This window comes from Urocitellus parryii, chromosome 1 (assembly GCF_045843805.1).
Source record: "Urocitellus parryii isolate mUroPar1 chromosome 1, mUroPar1.hap1, whole genome shotgun sequence".
In the NCBI taxonomy this organism is placed as follows: Eukaryota; Metazoa; Chordata; class Mammalia; order Rodentia; family Sciuridae; genus Urocitellus; species Urocitellus parryii.
The window spans coordinates 236,197,996-236,221,730 of NC_135531.1; the positions used below are offsets into that span (position 1 = coordinate 236,197,996).

The following is a 23,735-nucleotide window of genomic DNA, read 5'->3' on the forward strand; positions in this document are numbered from 1 at the left end:
TGCCCACTAATAGAATGAGAAAGAACACACAAAAGAAAATTCAATTATCTACAACCAAATGATTCCTAATAAGGTATCAAAAAATATACATTGGACCAAAGACAGACTTTTCCTCCACTGGTTTTATCTGTATAAGACTGAAACTAGGTCCCTATCTCACACCTGTATAAACATCAGCTCCAAATGAATGAAAAATATTAATACAAAATCTCAAGCATAAAACTTTTAAAAGAAAACATACAGGAAACATCTCAAGATATTGGGCTAGGCCATGATTTCCTAAATAGGACTCTAATAGCTTGGGAAACAAATGTGAGAACTAATAAATGGGGTTACATCAAATTTAAAAGCTTTTGTGCAACAAAGGAAACAATCAGCAGAGTGAAGAGATGACCTGTAGAACTGGAAAATGTCTTTACCAAATATTCATCTGACAGAGGCTCCATATCATTTACAGTTAAATGAATATCTCAAAAAACAGCATCAAAAAATAAATAATCAAATCAAAATATGAGTAAATATTCTCAACAGATCTAAAGAAAATCTACAAATGACCAATAAATATATTAAAAATGCTTAGTGCCTTAGTTATCAGAGAACTATAAATCAAAAAACTGGAGTGAGATTCCATCTCACTTCTATCAGAATGCCTGTTATAAAAAGAATAACAGGGCTGGGGCTATGGTTCAGCGGTGGAGCACTCATCTCACATTGTGAAGTCCTTGGTTCGATCCTCAGTACTACATAAAGATGCATAAAATAAAGGTATTGTGTCCATCTAAATAGATAGATCGATAGGAAGATAGATAGATAGATAGATAGATAGATAGATAGATAGATAGATAGATAGATATTTTTAAAAGAATAACAAATACTGGCAAAAATATGGTAAGTATTTATAGCCACTATGAAAGATATGGAGAGAATTATTACAGACACTATGAAAAAGAGTATGAAGATACTCTTTTAAAAAAACTAGAAATTAAAATACTATATAATTTAGCCATACCACCCTAAGCATATATCCAGTGGAAATGAAACCAGCATACAAAAAAGAAATTCTTACCATTATTATTGCAGCACAATTCATGCTACCTAATATGTAGAACGAGGTGAGGTACCTTTTAACAAATGAAAGGATAAATCATACATATTCAATGGAATATCAGTCATAAAGAAGAATGAAATCTTGTCATGTGTATGAAAAGAAGGGCATCATGTTGAGCTTAATAAGCCAGACATAGACAAGTACTATGCGTATTCTTTCACATATGGAAACTAAAAAGAAACACACACATTCACATTCACACACTTGAATGTAAAAGAGTGATTATTTAGAAAGGAGAAGGGGTTCTGGGTAGAAGTGGGGGAAAGGGAAGAGAAAATAGGGCAGAAACAAAGGTAAACAGGCATGATCTATGCATAAATGTAAATGTCAAAGTGAAGCCTATTAATTTGGACAACTAATATATGTAAATAATAATGAACAGAGACATTTATTCATACTTAAGCTGCTTTAATTCAAAATATTATTGATATCTATTTCTTCAAGCAATTATGCAACATGACTAAAGAATATTTTCATCAGAGTTTTTGTACAGGTTTAGAAGATAAAGTCACTCCATCTCAGCATACTAAATTTACTGAATGAGTGGGTAGTGTATTTGCTTTACACAGGTATTTTCTTGCCCATTTGATGGGTGGAGAAAGGATTATTATGGATCACAAAAACAGAAAATGGTGGGATCAAATTTTATCTCTTGAAATATTCCCAAACACATAAGTTTTCCATAATACCATTAAAAATTCTTTTTTAAATAGATTCTATTTTAGAGACATACATAAGTTTATAGGGAAAGCTAAGATGAACAATATATCATCTTGGATATAGGTTGCAGAATTGAGGCCATTTTCTGGATATATCCCCAATTTCAATTTTATCTGGGACAGTATCATTTACAGTTAAATGCTAAACATCTCAGCCTTCTGGAGATATCCTACATTTTCATGAGGAAAAGTGGCAGTAAATATAGATTTTTTAAATATGTCTGGAATTCCTAGCAGTCTTCTGAAGCCCCTATGAAAGCTGTGTTGCTAGTAGATTAGATATTATCTTAGCCTCAGGTATAGTAAATGGCACTGTTCATGAGCCTTTTCCTCTCCAACAAATTGGAGAGCATGTAATTTAGCCTTAGCTTATTACTTGATGGGACTACACAGAGATATTATATGACCTTGGCAATTGTTCAGGTCAAACCAGTTTTCTGCAATGTAAAATGTCTCTTTATTTAAAAAGAAAGAGAGGGAAGACAAAGTAGTAGTTTTAATGCTAATGTTTCTGCAAAGATCAGATACAAATAAAGGAATTGGTAAGCAAAAAAAAAAGATTTAAAAGGTCATTGTTGTTTTTGTTTTGTATTCTTTTTTTTTTTTTTTTTTTGCTTTTTCACATGTTTTTCCTACTTTAATTCTGTATTCTCCCCACTGGAAGTTTTGTTTGATGGTCTTGAAACCATATTTATTCATTTTGATTAACTAATTAATAATACTTACATAAAATCATAATTATATTAGAAAATGTGAAAAAAATCAATGCATTTTCTTTTAGATAAAATTCTTATAACATAAAATTAACCATAATTAAGTGTATAATTTAGTGGCACTTAGTACATGGTATAACCAACATTTTTATCAACTTACAAAACTTTTAATTACCCCAGAAATAACTTGGATTTTTCAATAGTCACTTCCCATTTTCTTACCCTCAGTCCCAAGAGACTACTAATCTTCTCTCTGTATCTATTCTTCAGTTATCATGCCAATTTCATATAAATTGAATTGTACAATATTCAATCTTTTGTATTTAGCTTGTGTCCCACAGTATAATATTTTTGAGTTATAACACAATATATGCTGCTTTTTATGTCCTTATGAATAATAGCCCAGTGTTTAAATATACCATATTTGTTTCTTCATTATTAATAGGCATTTGGTTTGTTTCCACACTTTGTCTATGGAAAGTGGTACCGCTCTGGTCATTTGTGTACAAATGTTTGTTTGAATATCTATTTTTCAAACAGTTTTGGTACAAATATAGTAATACAATTGCTGGGTCATATGGAAATTCTGTGTTTAAATTTTGAGGACTTTCCAAACTATTTTCAATAATTTCTATACTATTGTACATTTCCAAAAATAATTAAAAGCTATTCAAAAAAGTGGTATGGGGGAAATCTCATGAAAACAGAAGGGAGACCAGTACATTAAAGAGACTGGAGAAGAGAGGAAAGGAGAAAAAAGAGGAGTACTGGGGAATGAAAGTGACCAAATCATATCATTATATTTGTGTGTATGTACAAATATGTAGCAATAAATTTCACTATTTTGTGTAAATATAATGCACCAATTTAAAAAGTTTAAAATTTTTCAATTTCTCCATATCATTGCCAACATATATTGCCCTATATTTTTTAATTTTAGGCATCATAGTGAGTTTGAAATGGTATTCACTTGTGGCTTTACTTTACATTTACTTAATTACTAATTATGCTGAGCAGGTTTTACTCTACTTTTTCACCACTTGCATAACTTTTTAGAAAAATAGTTGTCCAAGTCTTTTACCAAATTTTAAAAAATTGGATTGTTTGTGTTTTGTTTATATATTCAGAACATTTTCTTTAAATTCTATTATTTGCAAACAGTTCTTCCGTTCTCTTGGTTGTATTTTCATTTAACTTGGTGATGTCCTTTGTTGCACAAAATTTCTTAATTTTGATGAAGTCCCATTTATCTATTTTTTCTTTTCTTTCAGACTTTAGTGTTCTGGGCTCAGAAACACTGCTATATCTGAGGTCTTGAAATTCTAGGCCTATGATTTCCTCTGAGGGTTTTATAGATTGAGCTTTTAGTTTTAGTCTCTCAATCTATTTTGATTTGAGTTTTCTTGATAGTATGAGGTAGGTGTTCTAATAGCATTCTTTTGTAAATATCCTTTAGTTTTATTTTAAAAAGCTGCTCTGGCATGGGTTTACACCTCCCTGTTTATGAAGTTATCACTATAAATTATAATTTGCGTATCACATGTACATTATAAGTTTTATAATTTTGGTTTATATATTTGTTTTCAAATTACATAGGTGTCGTAGAGGAGTTGCAAAAGACATGCCATTATTTTGATTTTATATTTACCTGTGCACTTCTCTTTACCACTGTACTTTTTTTTCTTTGTATGACTTCACATTATACCCTGTGTCCTTTAATTTCAGTCTTAAGGGCTTCCTGTACCATTTCTCATAAGTTAGTTTACTTGAAACAAATCTCCTGGCTTTGTTTATATGAAATATTCTAATTTTCCTTTATTTTCAAAAGATAGTATTTTTTTATTGTTGGTAGTTCAAAACATTACACAGTTCTTAATATATCATATTTCACAGTTTGATTCAAGTGAGTTATGAACTCCCATTTTTACCCCATATACAGATTGCTGTATCACATCAGTTACACATCCATTGATTTACATATTGCCATTCTTGTGTCTGATGTATTCAGCTGTCTATCCTATTCTCTACTATCCTCCCTCCCCTCCCCTCCCCTGCCCTCCCCTCTTCTCTCTCTACCCCTTCTACTGTAAATCATTTCTTCCACTTGTATTATTCTTCTCTTACCCCTCCTCTCCTCTTATATGTAATTTTGTATAACCCTAAGGATCAACTTCCATTTTCATGTAATGTCCCTTCTCTCTCCCTTTCCCTCCCACCTCTCATCCCTGTTTAATGTAAATCTTCTTCTCTAGCTCTTCGTCCCTACCCTGTCCTTAGTTATTCCCCTTATATCAATGAAGTCATTTGGCATTTGTTTTTTAAGGATTGGCTAGCTTCACTTAGCATAATCTGCTCCAATGCCATCCATTTCCCTCCAAATTCTATGATTTTGTTATTTCTTAATGCAGAGTAATACTCCATTGTGTATAAATGCCACATTTTTTTTATCCATTCATCTATTGAAGGGCATCTAGGCTGGTTCCACAATCTTGCTATCGTGAATTGTGCTGCTATGAACATCGATGTAACAGTGTCCCTGTAACATGCTCTTATTAAGTCTTTAGGGTAGACAGAGAAGGGGAATAGCTAGGTCAAATGGTGGTTCCATTCCCAACTTTCCAAGAAATCTCCATACTGCTTTCCAAATTGGCTGCTTAGGGTGGTTTTGATTTGCATTTCTCTGACTGCTAGCGATGGTGAGCATTTTTTCATGTACTTATTGATTGATTGTATGTCCTCCTCTGAGAAGTGTCTGTTCAGGTCCTTGACCCATTTGTTGATTGGATTATTTGTTATCTTATTGTCTAATTTTTTGAGTTCTTTGTATACCCTGGTTATTAGGGCTCTATCTGAAGTGTGAAGAGTAAAAATTTGTTCCCATGATGTAGGCTCCCTATTTACCTCTCTTATTGTTTCTCTTGCTGACAAAAAACTTTGCAGTTTAAGAAAGTCCCATTTGTTGATTCTTGTTATTAAATCTTGTGCTATGGGTGTCCTATTAAGGAATTTGAAGCCCGACCCCACAATATGTAGATTGGAGCCAACTTTTTCTTCTATCAGATGCAGAGTCTCTGATTTGATATCTAGCTCCTTGATCCACTTTGAGTTAACTTTTGTGCATGGTGAGAGAAAGGGATTCAATTTCATTTTGTTGCATATGGATTTCCAGTTTTCCCAACACCATTTGTTGAAGATGCTATCCTTCCTCCATTGCATGCTTTTAGCCCCTTTATCAAATATAAGATAGTTGTAGTTTTGTGGATTGGTTACTGTGTCCTCTATTCTGTACCATTGGTCCACCCGCCTGTTTTGGTACCAGTACCATGCTGTTTTTGTTACTATTGCTCTATAATATAGTTTGAAGTCTGGTATCGCTATTCAGCCTGATTCACACTTCCTGCTTAGCATTTTTTTTGCTATTCTGGGTCTTTTATTTTTCCATATGAATTTCATGATTGTTTTATCTATTTCTACAAGAAATGCTGTTGGGATTTTGATTGGCATTGCATTGAACTTATAGAGAACTTTTGGTAATATCACCATTTTGATGATGTTAGTTCTGCCTATCCATGAACAGGGTATATTTTTCCATTTTCTAAGGTCTTCTTCTATATCTCTCTTTAGGGTTCTGTAGTTTTCATTGTATAAGTCTTTCACCTCTTTTGTTAGGTTGATTCCCAGGTATTTTATTTTTGTTGAGGATATTGTGAACGGAGTGGTTGTCCTTGTTTCCATTTCAGAGGATTTGTCACTGATATACAGGAATGCCTTTGATTTATGCGTGTTGATTTTATAACCTGCCACTTTGCTGAATTCATTTATTAGCTCTAATAGTTTCTTTGTAGACCCTTTTGGGTCTGCTAGGTATAGGATCATGTCATCTACAAACAGTGATAATTTAAGTTCTTCTTTTCCTATTTTTATGCCTTTAATTTCTTTCGTCTGTCTAATTGCTCTGGCCAGTGTTTCGAGAACTATGTTGAACAGAAGTGGTGAGAGAGGGCATCCCTGTCTTGATCCAGATTTTAGAGGGAATGCCTTCAATTTTTCTCCATTCAGAATGATTCTAGCCTGAGGCTTAGCATAGATTGCTTTTACAATGTTGAGGTATGCTCCTGTTATCCCTAGTTTTTCGAGAGTTTTGAACATAAAGGGATGCTGTACTTTATCGAATGCTTTTTCCGCATCTATCGAGATGACCATATGGTTCTTATTTTTAAGTCTATTGATGTGGTGAATAACATTTATTGATTTCCGCATATTGAACCAGCCTTGCATACCAGGGATGAATCCTACTTGATCATGGTGCACAATTTTTTTGATATGTTTTTGTATCCGATTCGCCAGAATTTTATTGAGGATTTTTGCGTCAAGGTTCATTAGAGATATTGTTCTGTAGTTTTCTTTCTTTGAAGTGTCTTTGTCTGGTTTCGGAATCAGGGTGATGTTGGCCTCGTAGAATGAATTTGGAAGTTCTCCCTCTTTTTCTATTTCCTGAAATAGCTTGAAAAGTATTGGTGTTAGTTCCTCTTTAAAGGTTTTGTAAAACTCTGCTGTATACCCATCCGGTCCTGGGCTTTTCTTAGATGGTAATCTTTTTATGGTTTCTTCTATTTCCTCAATTGATATTGGTCTATTTAGGTTGTCTATATCCTCCTGACTCAATCTGGGCAGATTATATGACTTAAGAAATTTATAGATGCCTTCACTATCTTCTATTTTATTGGAGTATAAGGCTTCAAAATAATTTCTGATTATCTTCTGTATTTCTGAAGTGTCTGTTGTGATATTGCCTATTTCATCCCATATGCTAGTAATTTGAGTTCTCTCTCTTCTTCTCTTCGTTAGCATCGCTAAGGGTCTGTCGATTTTATTTATTTTTTCAAAGAACCAACTTTTAGTGTTGTCAATTTTTTTCAATTGTTTCTTTTGTTTCGATTTCATTAATTTCAGCTGTGATTTTAATTATTTCTTGCCTTCTACTTCTTTTGCTGTTGTTTTGCTCTTCTTTTTCTAGGATTTTGAGATGAAGTATGAGATCATTTATTTGTTGGTTTTTTTTCTTTTTTTAAGGAATGAACTCCAAGCAATGAATTTTCCTCTTAGAACTGCTTTCAATGTGTCCCATAGATTCCGATATGTTGTGTCTGTGTTTTCATTTAACTCTAAGAATTTTTTAATTTCCTCCTTGATGTCTTCTAAAACCCATTGATCATTCAGTAACCTATTGTTCATTCTCCAAGTGATGCATGATTTTTCCTTCCTTCTTTTATCGTTGATTTTCAGTTTCATTCCATTATGATCAGATAAGATGCATGGTATTATCTCTACTCATTTATATTGTCTAAGAGTTTCCATGTGACATAATATATGATCTATTTTTGAGAAGGATCCATGTGCTGCTGAGAAAAAAGTGTAACTGCTTGATGTTGGGTGGTATATTCTATATATGTCAATTAAGTCTAGGTTGTTAATTGTGTTGTTGAGTTCTATAGTTTCCTTATTCAACTTTTGTTTGGAAGATCTGTCCAGTGGTGAGAGAGGTGTGTTGAAGTCTCCCATAATTATTGTATGGTGGTCTATTAGACTCTTGAACTTGAGAAGAGTTTGCTTGATGAACATAGCAGCACCATTGTTTGGGGCATATATATTTATGATTGTTATGTCTTGTTGGTGTATGGTTCCCTTGAGCAGTATGTAGTGTCCCTCTTTATCCCTTTTGATTAACTTTGGCTTGAAATCTATTTTATTTGATATGAGAATGGACACTTCTGCTTGTTTCCGCAGTCCATATGAGTGATATGATTTTTCCCAACCTTTCACCTTCAGTCTATGTATATCTTTTCCTATCAAATGTGTCTCCTGTAGGCAGCATATTGTTGGGTCTTGTTTTGTGATCCATTCAACTAGCCTGTGTCTCTTAATTGGTGAGTTTAAGCCATTAACATTTAGGGTTATTATTGAGATATTGTTTGTTCTTCCAGCCATATTTGTTTATTAATGTTACTAAACCTGATTTGTTTTCCTCTTTGATTATTTTCCCCCCTTTACTGTCCTACCTCCCACTGTTGGTTTTCATTGTTATTCTCCATTTCCTCTTCCTGTAATGTTTTGCCAAGGATTTTTTGAAGAGATGGTTTTCTAGCTGCAAATTCTTTTAACTTTTGTTTATCTTGGAAGGTTTTAATTTCATCTTCCATCCTGAAGCTTAGTTTCACTGGATACACGAATCTTGCTTGGAACCGATTTTCTTTCAGTGTTTGAAATATGTTATTCCAGGATCTTCTAGCTTTCAGAGTCTGTGTTGAAAGATCAGCTGTTATCCTGATTGGTTTACCCCTAAATGTAATCTGCTTCCTTTCTCTTGTAGTTTTTAAAATTCTCTCCTTATTCTGTATGTTGGGCATCTTCATTATAATGTGTCTAGGTGTGGATCTCTTATGGTTTTGCACGTTCGGTGTCCTGTAGGCTTCTAGGATTTGGGAATCTGTCTCATTCTTCAAGTCTGGGAAGTTTTCTCTTATTATTTCATTGAATAGATTGTTTATTCCTTTGGTTTGGAGCTCTGTGCCTTCCTGTATCCCAATGACCCTTAAGTTTGGTCTTTTAATATTATCCCATAATTCTTGGATGTTCTGCTCATGGTTTCTTAGCAGACTTGCTGAGCTGTCTATGTTCTTTTCAAGTTAAAATACTTTGTCTTCATTGTCTGATGTTCTATCTTCTAAGTGATCTACTCTGCTGGTAGTATTCTCAATTGAGTTTTTAAGTTGGTTTATTGCTTCCTGCATTTCTAGGATTTCTATTTGTTTGTTTTTTATTACCTCTAACTCCCTGTGAAATTGATCTTTTACTTCCTGGATTTGTTTATGTAGTTCCTTGTCAAAGTGATCTTTCATTGTCTGATTTTGCTGTCTCCTGTCTTCCTTGAGACTCCAGATCATCTGAAGCATGTATATCCTGAATTCTTTGTCTGACATTCCATCTGTTGCAGCTATTACCTCTTCTAGAGTTGAGTTGACCTGCATTGCTTGTGGTCCTTTCTTTCCTTGTCTTTTCATACTGCTCGTGTTACTTTCTGCTTGGTGAAACTGTTGTGTTTTTGAAATTTTCCCTCTATTTAGTTATATTGCTCTTGTATAGTTGAAAAAACTCCCTTGCAGGGCAGGTAGTGGCTGTGATCCTCCTCCAGTTGGGGTGATCTGTGTACCACGCTGGCAGGCCGCTTGGTCTGCTCTACTGGTCGGTCGCAGGTCCGCCTACCATGCAGGCACGTGGGGCAGCTCTGTCTCTCCACAGGTTGCTGGGCCTGATCTGCCGGTGGTCACAGTTCTGCCTACCTTGCATGCACTGGGGGAGGGGGTGAGCCTGCCCCTCAACAGGCCGCTGGACCTGTTCTGCTGGTGGGTTGCAGGTCCGCCTACCCTGCAGGCGCGTGGGGCAGCTCTGTCACTCCACAGGTTGCTGGGCCTGACCTGCCGGTGGGACGCAGGTCTGCCTACCTCGCAGGTGCAGGGGGAGGGGGCGGCTCCGTCCCTCAGCAGGCTGCTGGGCCTGATGTGCCGGTGGTCAGAGTTCCGCCTAACTTGCAGGCACTGGGGGAGGGGGCGGGCCTGCCCCTCAGCAGGCCACTGGGCCTGATGTGCCGGTGGTCAGAGTTCCGCCTAACTTGCAGGCACTGGGGGAGGGGGCGGGCCTGCCCCTCAGCAGGCCACTGGGCCTGATGTGCCGGTGGTCAGAGTTCCGCCTAACTTGCAGGCACCAAAAGATAATATTTTTAAGTAGAGTATTTTTGGTTGGTATTCATTTTCTAGGTCTGGCACTGGAACAAGGGAGAATATCCCATAAAGCTATCCTATTGTGTTTGGTGTATGTGTGTGTGTGTTTGTATTTGGAATTTGTGTGTGTGTGTGTGTGTGTGTGTGTGTGTATGTACCCATGCATGCAAATACAAGGGCATGTTTCTGTGGAGGTGCCATACAGGCCCTTGGAAATTCCACTTCATCATTTTCACTGATGTCACTGAATAATAATTTCTAAACATTTGAAAAGAGGTTCAACTTCATTCTTAAGGCGGATTTGTTTCCAACAGTGTATCCCTCTGTAATTGTGGCTAAGATTCTGTTCTAGAATCATGGATTCAGAAGCCATTTTGTCTACTATAAAAGAACATCACAGCCTAGGTAATTTATAATAAATAAAAACATATTGCCTACAGTTCTGGAGACCTGGGAAGTCCAAATTCCAGGAGCTGACACTTGACAAAAGCTTTTCTTGCTGCTTTGCCCCATGGTGGAAGTGTATAGAGAAGATGAGAGATAAGATAGAAGGGGGATCAACTCTGGGCTTTATTACAGAGCCACCTCTGAGTTAACAAATTCATGCCCATTCCAATAACATTTATCTATTCAGTTTGCCCTCATAACCTAAACACCTCTGATTAGTGTCTGCTTCCCAACAAAGTTGTAGTGGGAATTAAAATTCCAATGAATGTTTTTGGGGAGACACATTGAAATCATAGTACATGTTTTCCCTACCTTTAGACTCCTCAGGCTGATTTTATTCCAAATGTTCCAGCATCACTTTTGAGTTCCATCTCTGTGGCAGCCTGTGTCAGAATATCTGTTTCCTCAAAAGCTGTGAGACAGAATTTGAAATAGCTATTGTATAAAGGTTAGCATGATAACCAAGCAAGCACTGCTCTCATTTCAGTGCCCAGAGGACACAGCTTTCTTTGGCATGGGCCATTCTGTCATGCATGCATTTTCGAATGATTACTGAACATTAGATTCTCTTAGAAGAATATAAGCTAACATCTCACATCCTATCTAGCAAGAATTTTCCCATAGTAGTTCTGGGTTTTTAACATTCCAGTTATAATTTAATTACAGAGAGATGTGATCACATGAATGGATGTGGTAGTCTTTATGTCTCAGAAGCCCCATCTCACAAATAAGAACCAAATGTCTTATAAAAGACTCTGAGATCCTGGCCAAGTAATAATCCTAGTTTTCTCAAGTCTCACTTATCACTGCCTACCAAAAATTAATAAATTCTTCACATTCTTGCCAGTCCAAATGCAATTTGAAGTTACTTGTAATCATAATTAAAGTTTTCTATTATATAGTTGGTATTTCACCTTTATTATATATTTAAGAAACAGAGCTCTTATTTTATACAGGGTGAAAATTCCTCTATAGATGACAAAACATTTGTTAATAGTTTACTCACAATTTCTTTAATAAATTATAACTGTACAAATTATTTTGAGAGTCAAAAAAATAAAAGATAGATTTAAATTTATATAGTATATTTCCCACATACCAGTATTTCTACAGGATACATATATTATTTTCCCTTTATACTAAAGAAATAATAAAAATGTTAACCAATTCAGGTATATTTCACACTCTCAAAAATGAAATATATAAAAAATTTGCCAGATCAATTTTATCCATTTTATTGAACATATTGACTTACTTGTGAATGTTCAAAATTCTTGGAAATCTTTGGAACAATCTAGTTACTTATTAAGATAAACATATGTTTGAAGATTTCACATAAGAGTAATTGTTGCTTCAGTTTTAAAATACATCACATTCTTATATTTCAAAGTTAAATTTAAGGATTCTTATCCAATTAAAACATAATAGTAAGAGAAAAATGGAAAATGTTATATAATTGAAAATAAAATATTCAGATTTTTCTTACAGAGAAAAAAAGGATTAGCAACTTGCATATTTTCCGTCATTTTGATACTATTAATATAAATGAAGATACTTTTTTATTATATTGTAAAAATATTGGCATATTCTTTTAAAAATAATAGCAGAATCCAAACATATCACAAATATTTGGCAACTTTTAACATTATTTGTAATAATGATAGTGTATCCTTATAAAGTTAGCTGTTATTCAACCATTCTTCAATGTCTGCCCATTCAAGTTGCTCAGACATTTCTAAAAAATAGTGTCAATATCTCTTACAATCAAGTTTCCATTGCTCTCCCTATACGGCTGAAGATCATATCCAGATTTTGTTAGCAAATTTTCAAAGCCTCCTATTGTAAAAAGAAGTTAATCACTGCCATCCTGTGCCAATTCAATTTGACAAGCATTCTTGAGCACTTACAATGCATGATCCAGCACTTAAGAAAATGAACTCAATGGTCGGAAAATCAGTTTTAGACATAACACATACTGATTGCAAAAACTTTTATATTAGAATGAGAATGAGGTTTTTGTCCACAAAAGGAACCTTAAGTTAATGGAATCTAAAGAATGAGAGGCCTTGGGGAAAGATATTGTTCAGATCTGATATGCCATTAAGAGATTAGATGCTTTTAAAGCCGCCAGGAGAAAAGTCCAAATGATACATATCCATCCGTGATAGTAATGGGAGAAGAACTTTAAAAAAAAAAAAAAAAGAGTCTTCTACAGGATCACTCAGCATAATGCCATTGATTAAATAATGACTAGAAGGAAATTACACCTTGAAATGTGATAACATCCACTAGAATATTTTAACCTTCTTTGAAGAAGTATATTTGCTAACATTCTAATAGAACACTCTGCAGAGGCTCTTTCAAAGAGAGCTAAATTGATTGAGGAAATGGAGGTGGTGATTGAGTTGTAATATTTTGAGGGTATTATTCCTTTATAAGGTAAAAAGCATAAACTTAGATTTTTCAAGAGCCAATGAAAATAGTTCTTGATAGAAAAAACTCTCTAGGATTGAAAGGGAGATTTATATTTGAGGAAACAATCATAGTGAATATTATATTCATAGTGGATAACATTAATAGTGGATAATGTATTAACTACAAAATATGAAACTATTAACAGAAAAATTAAAACAAAAATTAATAGAGTTATTTATAATAGGAAACATACAATATAATTCTTATTACTCTAAATATATTTTATTTTGATACCAATTAACTTCATTTTAAAAGATGGCATTGGAAACATTTTTCTTAGAGTGTTAAGTATAGGAAGGAACTTTCAATATCATCTGAGAAGAGAGAGGTCTCTTAATATGAAGAAAACTATCCAGGGATATGTCTACTAACCAGATATATAAGTTAAGAGTATTTTCAACTATAAATAAGAGAAATCTCAAAGTCTCTTTTGTTTTCAAACTATATAAATAATTAGCACAAGGCTGGTGCTGTAATTCAATGATGCTATTATGGACTGTGAACATTTTTATTTTTCTGTATTAGCACCTTGGCCTCTTCAAACTAATAGCATTCCATTATCTGCTACCTGTCTAGACTTACAATTATACATGGGAAGGAACAGGATATCATGTTTAAAAAAAAATCAGAAAGTTTTTCTTCTCATGAGATATTTTTAAAGGGATATCTACTTCAGAGACATCTGTTTACAATTCTATTAGTGGGGACTGTGTGACATATCCACTTTTATTTACAAGAGAGACTAGGACTTTTATTACTTTAATTCAATGCCTTTTTGTCCCCACAAAAGGAATTTTGTTAATGAAATAGAACAATATAATTAATAATATGATAGGAACTTATAGTGTTAATTCCAAACATCATGAGTGGAGTACTCATCTTCTATTAGGGTTCTCCAGAGAAACAAAATTATTAGGATATATGTGTGCATGAGAGGAAGAGGGAGAGAGAGAGGGAGGGGGAGAGGGAGAGGGAGAGGGACAGAGAGAGAGAGAAAGAGAGAGAGAGAGAAAGTGTGTGTGTGTGTGTGTGTGTGTGTTTAAGGAACTGCTGTGCACACTTGTAGGGGCTGACAAGTTCAGAATCTGCAGGAAAGGGTGTCAGGTAAAAACTCAGGCGAAAATCTGAAGGTTGTTTAGAGACATAAGTTCTTCCTTTTTCAGAGGATCTTGCTGTTTTCTCTTAAACCTTTCAATTGATTGAAAGAGGCTCACAAACATTATTGCAAGTAATCTATCAACTTTCCTCAAAGTCATTTCATTGTTAGCCTCATCTAAAAAATACCTTCACACCAAAATCTAGCATTTGACTTTCTGAGTCCCATGCTCTTCTCAAGGTGACACATAAAATGAACCATCACAAGTCTATCTTTGTTAATTTGGAACCTATATGCATCCCCTTAAACCATACTTCATTGATAAAGAAACATAATAATAAGGTGACACTCTGCCTAACATGGCACATTACCTTACGTACAACAGAAAACACATTAAGCCCTTCCTCAGAATAGTAGGCAAAGGTATCACGTGATGTTCATTCTTCTCTTTAATATCGTGTAACTTAAATATTATCATGCAAAATTAGCAATAACAAAACGCTTATATTATTCAATAATCCTTTATGATAATGGGAAAAGAAAGAAAAGAGGATAAAGATATATAAAAATGACATAGATACAGTAGATATAGATAGATACAGGCACACACATACAAACACACACACACACATACCCACAGTTTGCCCTCTTTATCCATAGGTTACACAAAGCTGATATTTGTAACATCCTTCCTCCACCATCCATTTCTTTTTCCCTCCGAATGTACCTCAGCTGATCACAGCTCTGTACTAGATGAAGTGACCTGAACCTTTGTCCTAAAAGAACTGGGCCATTATTAGTCCTGCCTGAATAGAGTTGTAGTTTTCCTTTACTTCAATCACAGATTGAAGAGATGCCCTCAGGGGTCACCTGTATTTCACATATACTTCTCCTCCTTCTATTGTGGGGTAACAGGCCAATGTCTCTTGGAAATAAGAACCAGTATCTCCATCCAGCACAGTGATTCCCCTCGTTTGTCTATCAATTCAGAGGCATGAGGAGACAAAGTGACCAGGTACATTCTTAACTTCTCATTCATTGGGATCATTAATAAGTCTCCTTGGAGAGTATTTCTCCTTTTGAAATCAAGAGCTCTAGGCCAGCAGAGAATAGAGTGTGGGATAGAGAGCACGGATTTTACTAGTTGATCACTAGGAGTAATAAGGAGTGGTGCCACTCTCAGGTTCACCCACAAACTGATCTCTTGAACCATGAGTCCCAGCGATGGAATTTATAGCACCATAGATTGGCCACTGATTCACAGCATCTACAGCCTTTTGGAGAATTTTGCCGCAATCCTGAAAGGTATCGCCATGTAGCCGGAGCTGACACTGCATTTTTAAAACACTGTTCTGCTCTCTATCAAATTAAATGCTTCAGGACGATGGGAAACATGGCAAGACCCAAGAATTCAATGAGCCTGGGCTCAATGCTGAGCATTATTTACTATGAAATGAGTTCTTTGATCAGGGTCTAAGTGGAATATCACAATTTTGCATAAAGCATTCTGTTAAATGTGGATGGTAGGTTATTGAGCAGCATTGTGGACAGTGAGTGCAAATTCATACCCAGAGTAAATGTCTACTCCAGGAAAAACATAATATTACCCCTTCCATGATAGAAGCAGTAGTTCAAAGCAATCCATCTGCTGCCAGGTAGCTGATTGATCATCCCAGGGAGCTACATGATTAGTGGTGGTCTCTGCTGCTGGCCAAGGGCACACTCAGCAGTGATGGAGTCAGATCAGCTTTGCTGAGTGGAAGTCCATGTTGCTGAGCTCCTGCATAACCTCTGTCTCTACGACTGTGGCTACTTTATTCAGAAGCCCATTAGGCAATGACATATGTGACTGGAGAAGGAGACTGACCTGGCTCCATAGAACAGTCTCCTTTTCCTTTGATTGTTAAAATCTTCTCATCTGAGGTCATCCTTTGAGGAACACTCAGATAGGACATAAATATGTACAAATTTCTTTCTCAGAGAAGTCAGTACACATACGCAGCCCCCCTTTTCACCAACTTTTCAATCATGTTCCTTCCAAATCCCTACTAGCCACCTAGCATGTTGGTCTTGGCTCATGAATTGATGTATAATTTCATATCTGGCTATTTCTCATTTCAGGAGAAATGAATAATCAGATTCACTGTTTGAGATTCCACCCATTGGGAGGATTCACCTCCATTGTCCTTCAGGGATGTCCTAGAAAGGAGTTGTAGCACCCCAGGTTGCTACTTTTAGACAGTGCTTGCATCTCTCCTAGAACCATCTATAAACTAGGTCCAAGTTTCCCCTCCCTTTGTTAACTGTCACCTGCCCAATGTTGTAATTTGGATAACTCTTCTTTCTCCACCCTTTATAAACTAGCATCTCTGGAGCATCAATGCAACCAAGTAGGCATAAAACCACCAGGAGCAGTGATCAAAAATAAATGGACTGCAATTCATGTTACTTTTGCCCTGGTTATTCTCTCTCAAGGTTTTCTTTTCCCTCCCTCTCTCTCTCCCTCCCTCCCTCCCTCTCTCTCTCTCTTTCTTTCTTTCTTTTTTTCTTTCTCTCTCCCTCTTTCCCTCCCTTCCTCCCTCCCTCCCCTCTCCCCCCCTCTCTCTTTTTCCTTGAAATATCATAATAGTTCATTCCTTACCTCCTACAAATTTTTGCTCAAATTTTCCCATCTCAATGTGATCTCCACTGGTGAAAATATCCAAAGCTGATTTCCAGTGTGTCTTGTCTTTTTGTGAACTGCTTCCCTTGAGTGTAGACAAAACTCATGACTTGTTACCAACTGGATAAAATATGAAAAAGTGAGGGATGGTCTCACCATTGACTATGTTGCTTCATATACAATATTTTATGAGTTCATCTTAACAGAATGGGAAAGGAGCTCTTCCTGCTGACTTTGAAGCTTCTGTTCCGGTGTAAGAGCTTGTGAAAAGTTCCTTAAGCAAGAGACTATTGGCAGCCTCTAGATGCTGAGTGTCCCTGAATGGTGGTCAGTAGGCAGTCCAGGCTCTCCGTCCTGCAATAATGACCCAAATAAATTCTGCCAGAAACTCTAGGATTTTTTTTTCCTTGACAAGTTTTCAGATAAAAATATAGCCCCAAACCTTTATTGATCAAAGGATAGACATACTAACCACAGAAAATAAATGTGGTTTATTTTAAGATAATGAATTTGTGGTAATTTGTTATATGTACACACACAAAACAAAACAAAACAACAACAACAAAAATACACCTTTTCCAATCACTGTATTTGAAAATGCTATCTCTTCCCTTACTGAGTTCCTAGTGGCTGTCTCTGCTTAACTTTGTTCTATCCACATCACTTTTCATTATGATTCATTCAACTAACATATTTATGTGGTTTTTATCTCTCTCTGTCAACTATGATGAAACTATCATGAAAAAGAGGAGAACATTTTTCATCTTTGTCACAGCAACCGTGCTAGCACAGCACTTGACAAATAAATGGAGGCCACTCAATGAAGGGTAAATGAATACATGCATCACAGACACACCATTCAGAGCTGCAGACAGCTCGAATAACATACAGCAGAGTAAATATAGAAGATCAAGGGCATGATCCAGGGCATCCCAATTCCAATGTGATTCTACCACTTACAATGACTCTGGACAACTTTGCTTGCCTTCAATTTTCTCAGTTCTAAATACGAGTACTGTTATGTTTTGGATCTGAGTATCCCCCCAAAGCTCATGTGTTAGTCAATTCAGCCATGTTCAAAGGTGAGAAGTTTGGATCACAAGGGTTCTGACCTCTTCAGTGGATTAATCTTTTTGATGGATTAATAATATGAATGAACCATTGGAAGGTGGTAGAAACAACAGTTTGATGAGTGGCTGGGGGAAGTACGTCATGGGGGAAGTAGGTCACTAGGAAGTTACCTTGGGGATTGTGTCTGTCCTTGGCCTTTTTTTTTCTGTTTCTTTTTTTCTCTGTTTTCTGGATGCCATGAGCTGAGCACCTTTCCTCCGTCGTACCCTTCCACCATGATTATGCCTTACAGCCAGCTGACCATGGGCTGAATCCTCTGAAACCATGACCCCCAAATAAATATTTTGTCCTGTAAGTTGTTTTTATCAAGTTATTTTGGATATATTGACAAAAAAAACTGAGGAACATAATATAAGCTTTGTCTACTTACATATTTATTTTCAGAATAAAACAAAGTAATGTACACAATAGTGCATAATCCATTTTAAGGAGCAATATTAATTCTAAATGAAGAAATACAGAAGATATTTTTTAGTGTCCCCATTAAACACAGGAATTATAGGCAAGAAGTTAACAATATAGCACATAAGAAAAATGAGAGTTGTTTCTCAGGTTTGGGGATGATACATAGACTTCCATATGTTAGGAGGAATGTAAAAATGGTGTAAAATTATGGGCAACAGTTTGGAAAACAATACAAGTTTCAAAAACAGCACAAGCACATATTTTATCTCACAATTTTTGCTTGTAGGAACCTGTCTTGTGACTGGGCAGGGTTAAAAAGTATAAATACAAGAATGTTTATGGAAGTTTGGTTTGTGATTTTAACTCAACATGGTTGACTTGATTGTTTAAGCACAAACTGGTGATCTAACATAAAGTTTTATGTTTTCTCATTTGTTGGTTGGAATCTATGCTACTGCTCACCATCACTCTTTCTCCTCGCATTGAATAACATTTTGGCCAGTCTCTCAACTTTATCTGCTACCCTGAGACCAAGATCTTCACAACACTTCCATTTCCTGGGTTTGCTGAGAACATATTTGAGGACTAATGTTGACTTATCCTGTGTTGCCCTGGTGACCTTAGGCTCTCTAAAGAACCAGTCGTGGGGCTGGGGATGTGGCTCAAGCGGTAGCGCGCTCACCTGGCATGCGTGAAGCCCGGGTTCGATCCTCAGCACCACATACAAACAAAGATGTTGTGTCCGCCGAAAACTAAAAAGTAAATATTAAAAAATTCTCTCTCTCTCTCAAAAAAAAAAAAAATTCTAAAAATTGAAAAAAGAACCAATCCTAGTAACTCAGGAAAAAAAATAGAGTAGGCCCGCTGAGAAGATAATATCAAAGAATATTGATCTACTATGCTTTGCCATTTTCTCATTGAATATTTACAATACATATATTAAATTATATGTCATGGTCCATTACACTTTATTTTGGAATAGGATACTTAGACTATTTCTTCACATGATTTCTTTTTAATAATCTTTCTTATTTTAAAATTCTACTTAACTGAGATTCCTGTCTTGATATATATCACTAAGAATTTCTTTTGAGTTATTTTCAATAAGTTGCTGGGGAACTTTTTGAAATATTGGTATTTCCATAAACCTCATTCCGTAAACCTCATGGGTATTGTCTTGTGTATTTATTTGCATGAAACTTAAATTATACTATTTCCATTTGGAATTCTTAAAAGAATTTATTTAGTTTCTATTACGTGTATTTCAGAATTAATCTCTATATAAAATATGATTTGGATTTTGGTTTTGCTATAAAAACTTACATGAAAGTATATCAACGCTGGTAAATTATGACCATAACACTCTCCAAATTGTTTGTTCAGGTCTGTAAGCTCTGCAATTGAATATTACCAAAATGTCACATGAGCTAGTTAATCCTAATATCAAGAAGTGTCAAGTTCAGAGAAGTATGTGTCTAGATATGATGAAGATTAGCAGTATCAAGTGGATGTAGCTCTGCGATTCTGGACAAGCTCTGCAATCCTGACACACTAACACTTTAAACACACACCATTTTCAAAATCAGCATTTGGGCAGAGGCCTCAGTTATGTCTATAAGCCAATCATACTAAGGCTAAGATAACAGTATTGACATTTCAAAATGACACCCTGATAGTCATCACTGTGTCAATGCAACTAGATTAATTCAAATCACAGTGATTAATTTGAAAGAATAATTCATAAAAGTCTTGGCACTTTGTATAATTGCTTCAGAATGGAAGCTTTGCTTTTCGTTAGAAACATTGTACTTTTATTAATAAAATGTAAACCCACTAATTTTAACATTCTATTATTAGATGTATCTTATTTATTATACATGTATATATGTGTGTGTGTATATATATACATGTATATATGTATATATATATATATGAAATTAACTTTTATTAAAAACTCTAAAGTCTACCTTCCTTGTTTGTTGCTTGCAGCTTCCCAATAAAATACTATTTTATAAAAGATTCTTTGTTGATTCACTCTTCCATTAGTAAAGCAACTTTTTGACTCTGTACCACTTAGCACTCTAATTCTTTTAAGTACTTATTTTAGTAAACCTAGTCTCTATTTCCTTTCACAATTCTCCTTTAGTATCCTCTTTCTAGCAACCAAATTAGTCACCACTCTTGATTGGATATCTATTTCATGCAATGACAGAAAGTATTTCTCAGTGAAGGAAATATAATAGAAACATATAACAAATGAGATCTCCCATGATTTGACTAGATAATTATTTATCCATTCTTATCACTTCTGCACATATACCCCACTCTAGACATATTTCCCTACATAGATATGTTTTAGAAAATGCATGTTCTTGTTTCTGTTTGTACAAAACAGTTTATTTTCCCTGGTGATACCCTTCCATCTCCAATGTCTAACCTTTCTTCCTCAGGCTATTGCTGTGAATTGTTCAAGAAGGAACTCAGGTGTCACCTTTCCTTAGTAGCCCTCCTTGTTATTTTTAGGACATGCCTTTCTGTGTTTAGGCACTGTAACACTGTAAGAATATCCCAAAAAGGGATTGCTAACATTTTCAGGGTATGATCTCTTCTTATTTCTGCAGAGTATACATAAACACATCCACACACTTGCCCTCAGGTACTTTTAAAGACATATTCTATGATGATAAAAATATTAGTTAAAAATCCTAAACATCTAACAGAGTAATTGTTGCTACTGCTAAATAATTGTTTATTGAGTCTATGTAAAGTTTTAAACAAATATAAATGACCAAAACTATAAATTCTTATAATTGAGAAGTAAACTTTTCTTGAGTTATTATGCTTTAATTCCAGATCTGGTTTTAAGATAAAAATAATTTATGTACATTATAAAGTTGTAGCTAGTTTTATTAGTCACATTGATATAATGATATCAATGTTCTACTTTATATGACATATTTGTTCAATTTATACTTTTATGACATTGTTTGTCCTTTGTCAAATTCTACTTTGCAAAATCTCCTTTTGTACTTATGTGTCAATGTAAATGAATGTAAAGTCTCAAAATTAACTTTGTATAATTAAAAATAATTCAACAATAAACATACAGATGTAGATAAATTATAGATACTTAAATATATATACACATGTATCTTCTATAAACTTAAATATTAGAAATTATTTGAAACTGAAGTTGTGTTTATGCTCTATATAAGTGGTACAGTCAGAATCCAGTTATAATCCAGGATCACCAGGAGTCTAATGTTATTTAATCAGAATGACTAACTTTTTCTTAAGATTAATAGAAAATTCCTAATTTTGAGGATATAATAAATTAACTTAATAACAAATATTTATTGAGTAGGCATTTTTATATATTTGGCATTATTCTAAGTCCCTGATACACATCAGTGTATATGTACAAAACATTTATTAAAACTTTATTCACTAATTTCATCAAAATGTGACAAGTGTATTTTTCAATTTTCTTAGAATGCTGGTCTTAGACTGACATATCACAATTAACATAGCAACATAAAACATCAGGGGAAAATACTCCTTTAATAATTTTAAAAACGGTACATCATCTCCATGAAAGATCATAGTGAAAATATTCGGGGTGGAAGACCACTTTGATTTCCCTTAAATCATACTACATATATGTCTCTCTATCAACTGTGTTCAACTCAGTATGCTCTTTTTCTAACATTCAACAAAGAAAATAAACTCCTTTAATACAGATGAAGAACACTGCCCAAGGGAACAAGAACCCTTATAAAACAATATTAATTTTCTTCCAAGGTCTTGAGTTATTTGGGAAATGTGTCTGATATTTGAGAGAAGGTACTCGTTTATATCATATCATAATTTGCCTTATGAACTAATATAAGACATTCACTCTTAGAAAATATGAGAAGGACCAGATAACTTTTTAGTATAGAGCACATCAAAATATAAGGGATTGTATTATATATAACTGAAATATACAGTGAATTGAAGTTGTATGAAACTTAAGAGTTTGTAAGACTATAAAATGCTTCATTTAAATTTGGCAGAGAAACTTAGCAAACAATAATCAATATGAAGAGAAGAAAATTACATTTCAAATTTACCTAAGCTACAGATATACTTTTTGTTGTAATGTAGCAATAATCTTGTACACTTTCACAAGCCAAGGTGGAAGAAAATATTTTTGTTAAAAATGGGTTGTGATGATTATTTTTTTCCTTTGATGAAGTAAAAAAATGTTACATTGGGAAATTCCAACAGCAATAGAACTTTAAAATTGCCATAGACTCAAATACTATTAATCATTTCCATTTTTTTTAATAGAGGCTCAAAGAACTGAAACAAAGGGAATTTGCTCGAAATGTAGCATCTAAATCCAGAAAAGATGAAAGAAAACAGGAAAAGGCACTCCAACGCCTGCACAAGCTGGCCGAGCTAAGAAAGGAAACTGTATGGTGCGTATGAAATGAAATGTGAAGTTTTCTTAAAACATGACCAAAAAAAAAAAAAAAAAAAAAACCTTGGGGGAGTTAGAAATAAAGGGCACAATCTATTTATTTCTGTACCCAGAATAAAACACACATGTTTTCATGGCCTTCTGTAGGCTGTAAACAGTCATTTGAATTTGAATTTTATGCAAACACCTGTTTAATGCACATTTCTATAAAAATGCCAAAATTACTATAATTTTATCTTATAAAAAAGTAGATTCATATTATTTTGCCATTTAAGCTATCTGGATTGAAAGCTATCCTATTTCTTGGTGAAATTCAAAACATTTGATTGAAGAAGACAGTAAGAGACTGTCTTATGACCTTTTTTGCAAAGGGAGTTTTAGGAGGATCTTATTTTTTAAACAAAATTTTGGAGAACTTTTATTTGAAATTTTCTTTGACATTTAAAAAAAAAGGTCAGGAAGATGCTCTGCACACCAAAAGCAGATCAAAATTAGTTTCACTGTGAATAAACTATAAGTGGACTGTTAGAAGTTTGCAACTCTTAAACTTTGGCCTGCTTCTCACAGTGAACAACTATTAGATGTCAAAAGTATCATTATATAGACCTCACAATCCCAGCCAGGGCAATGTTATTAAAAGAAGACCACTTTTAAAAGTGTGCTTTTTTCCCCTCCTGATAAATAAAACTTCTCTTGTTACTGTCTATAACAAAGTTATTTTATAACAAATGTATTT

At 34.6% G+C, this 23,735-nt stretch overlaps 1 protein-coding gene across 1 annotated transcript in view; it reads left to right on the plus strand.

Annotated features, from left to right (window-relative positions):
* The window catches only part of Znf804a (zinc finger protein 804A), a 281,859-nt gene that overhangs the window by 253,431 nt on the left and 4,693 nt on the right, over nt 1-23,735 (plus strand). Inside the window, exon 3 of the mRNA XM_026400733.2 lies at nt 22,867-22,997. Coding sequence (XP_026256518.2) covers nt 22,867-22,997 — 131 coding nt within the window. The remainder of the gene's footprint in view (nt 1-22,866; nt 22,998-23,735) is intronic.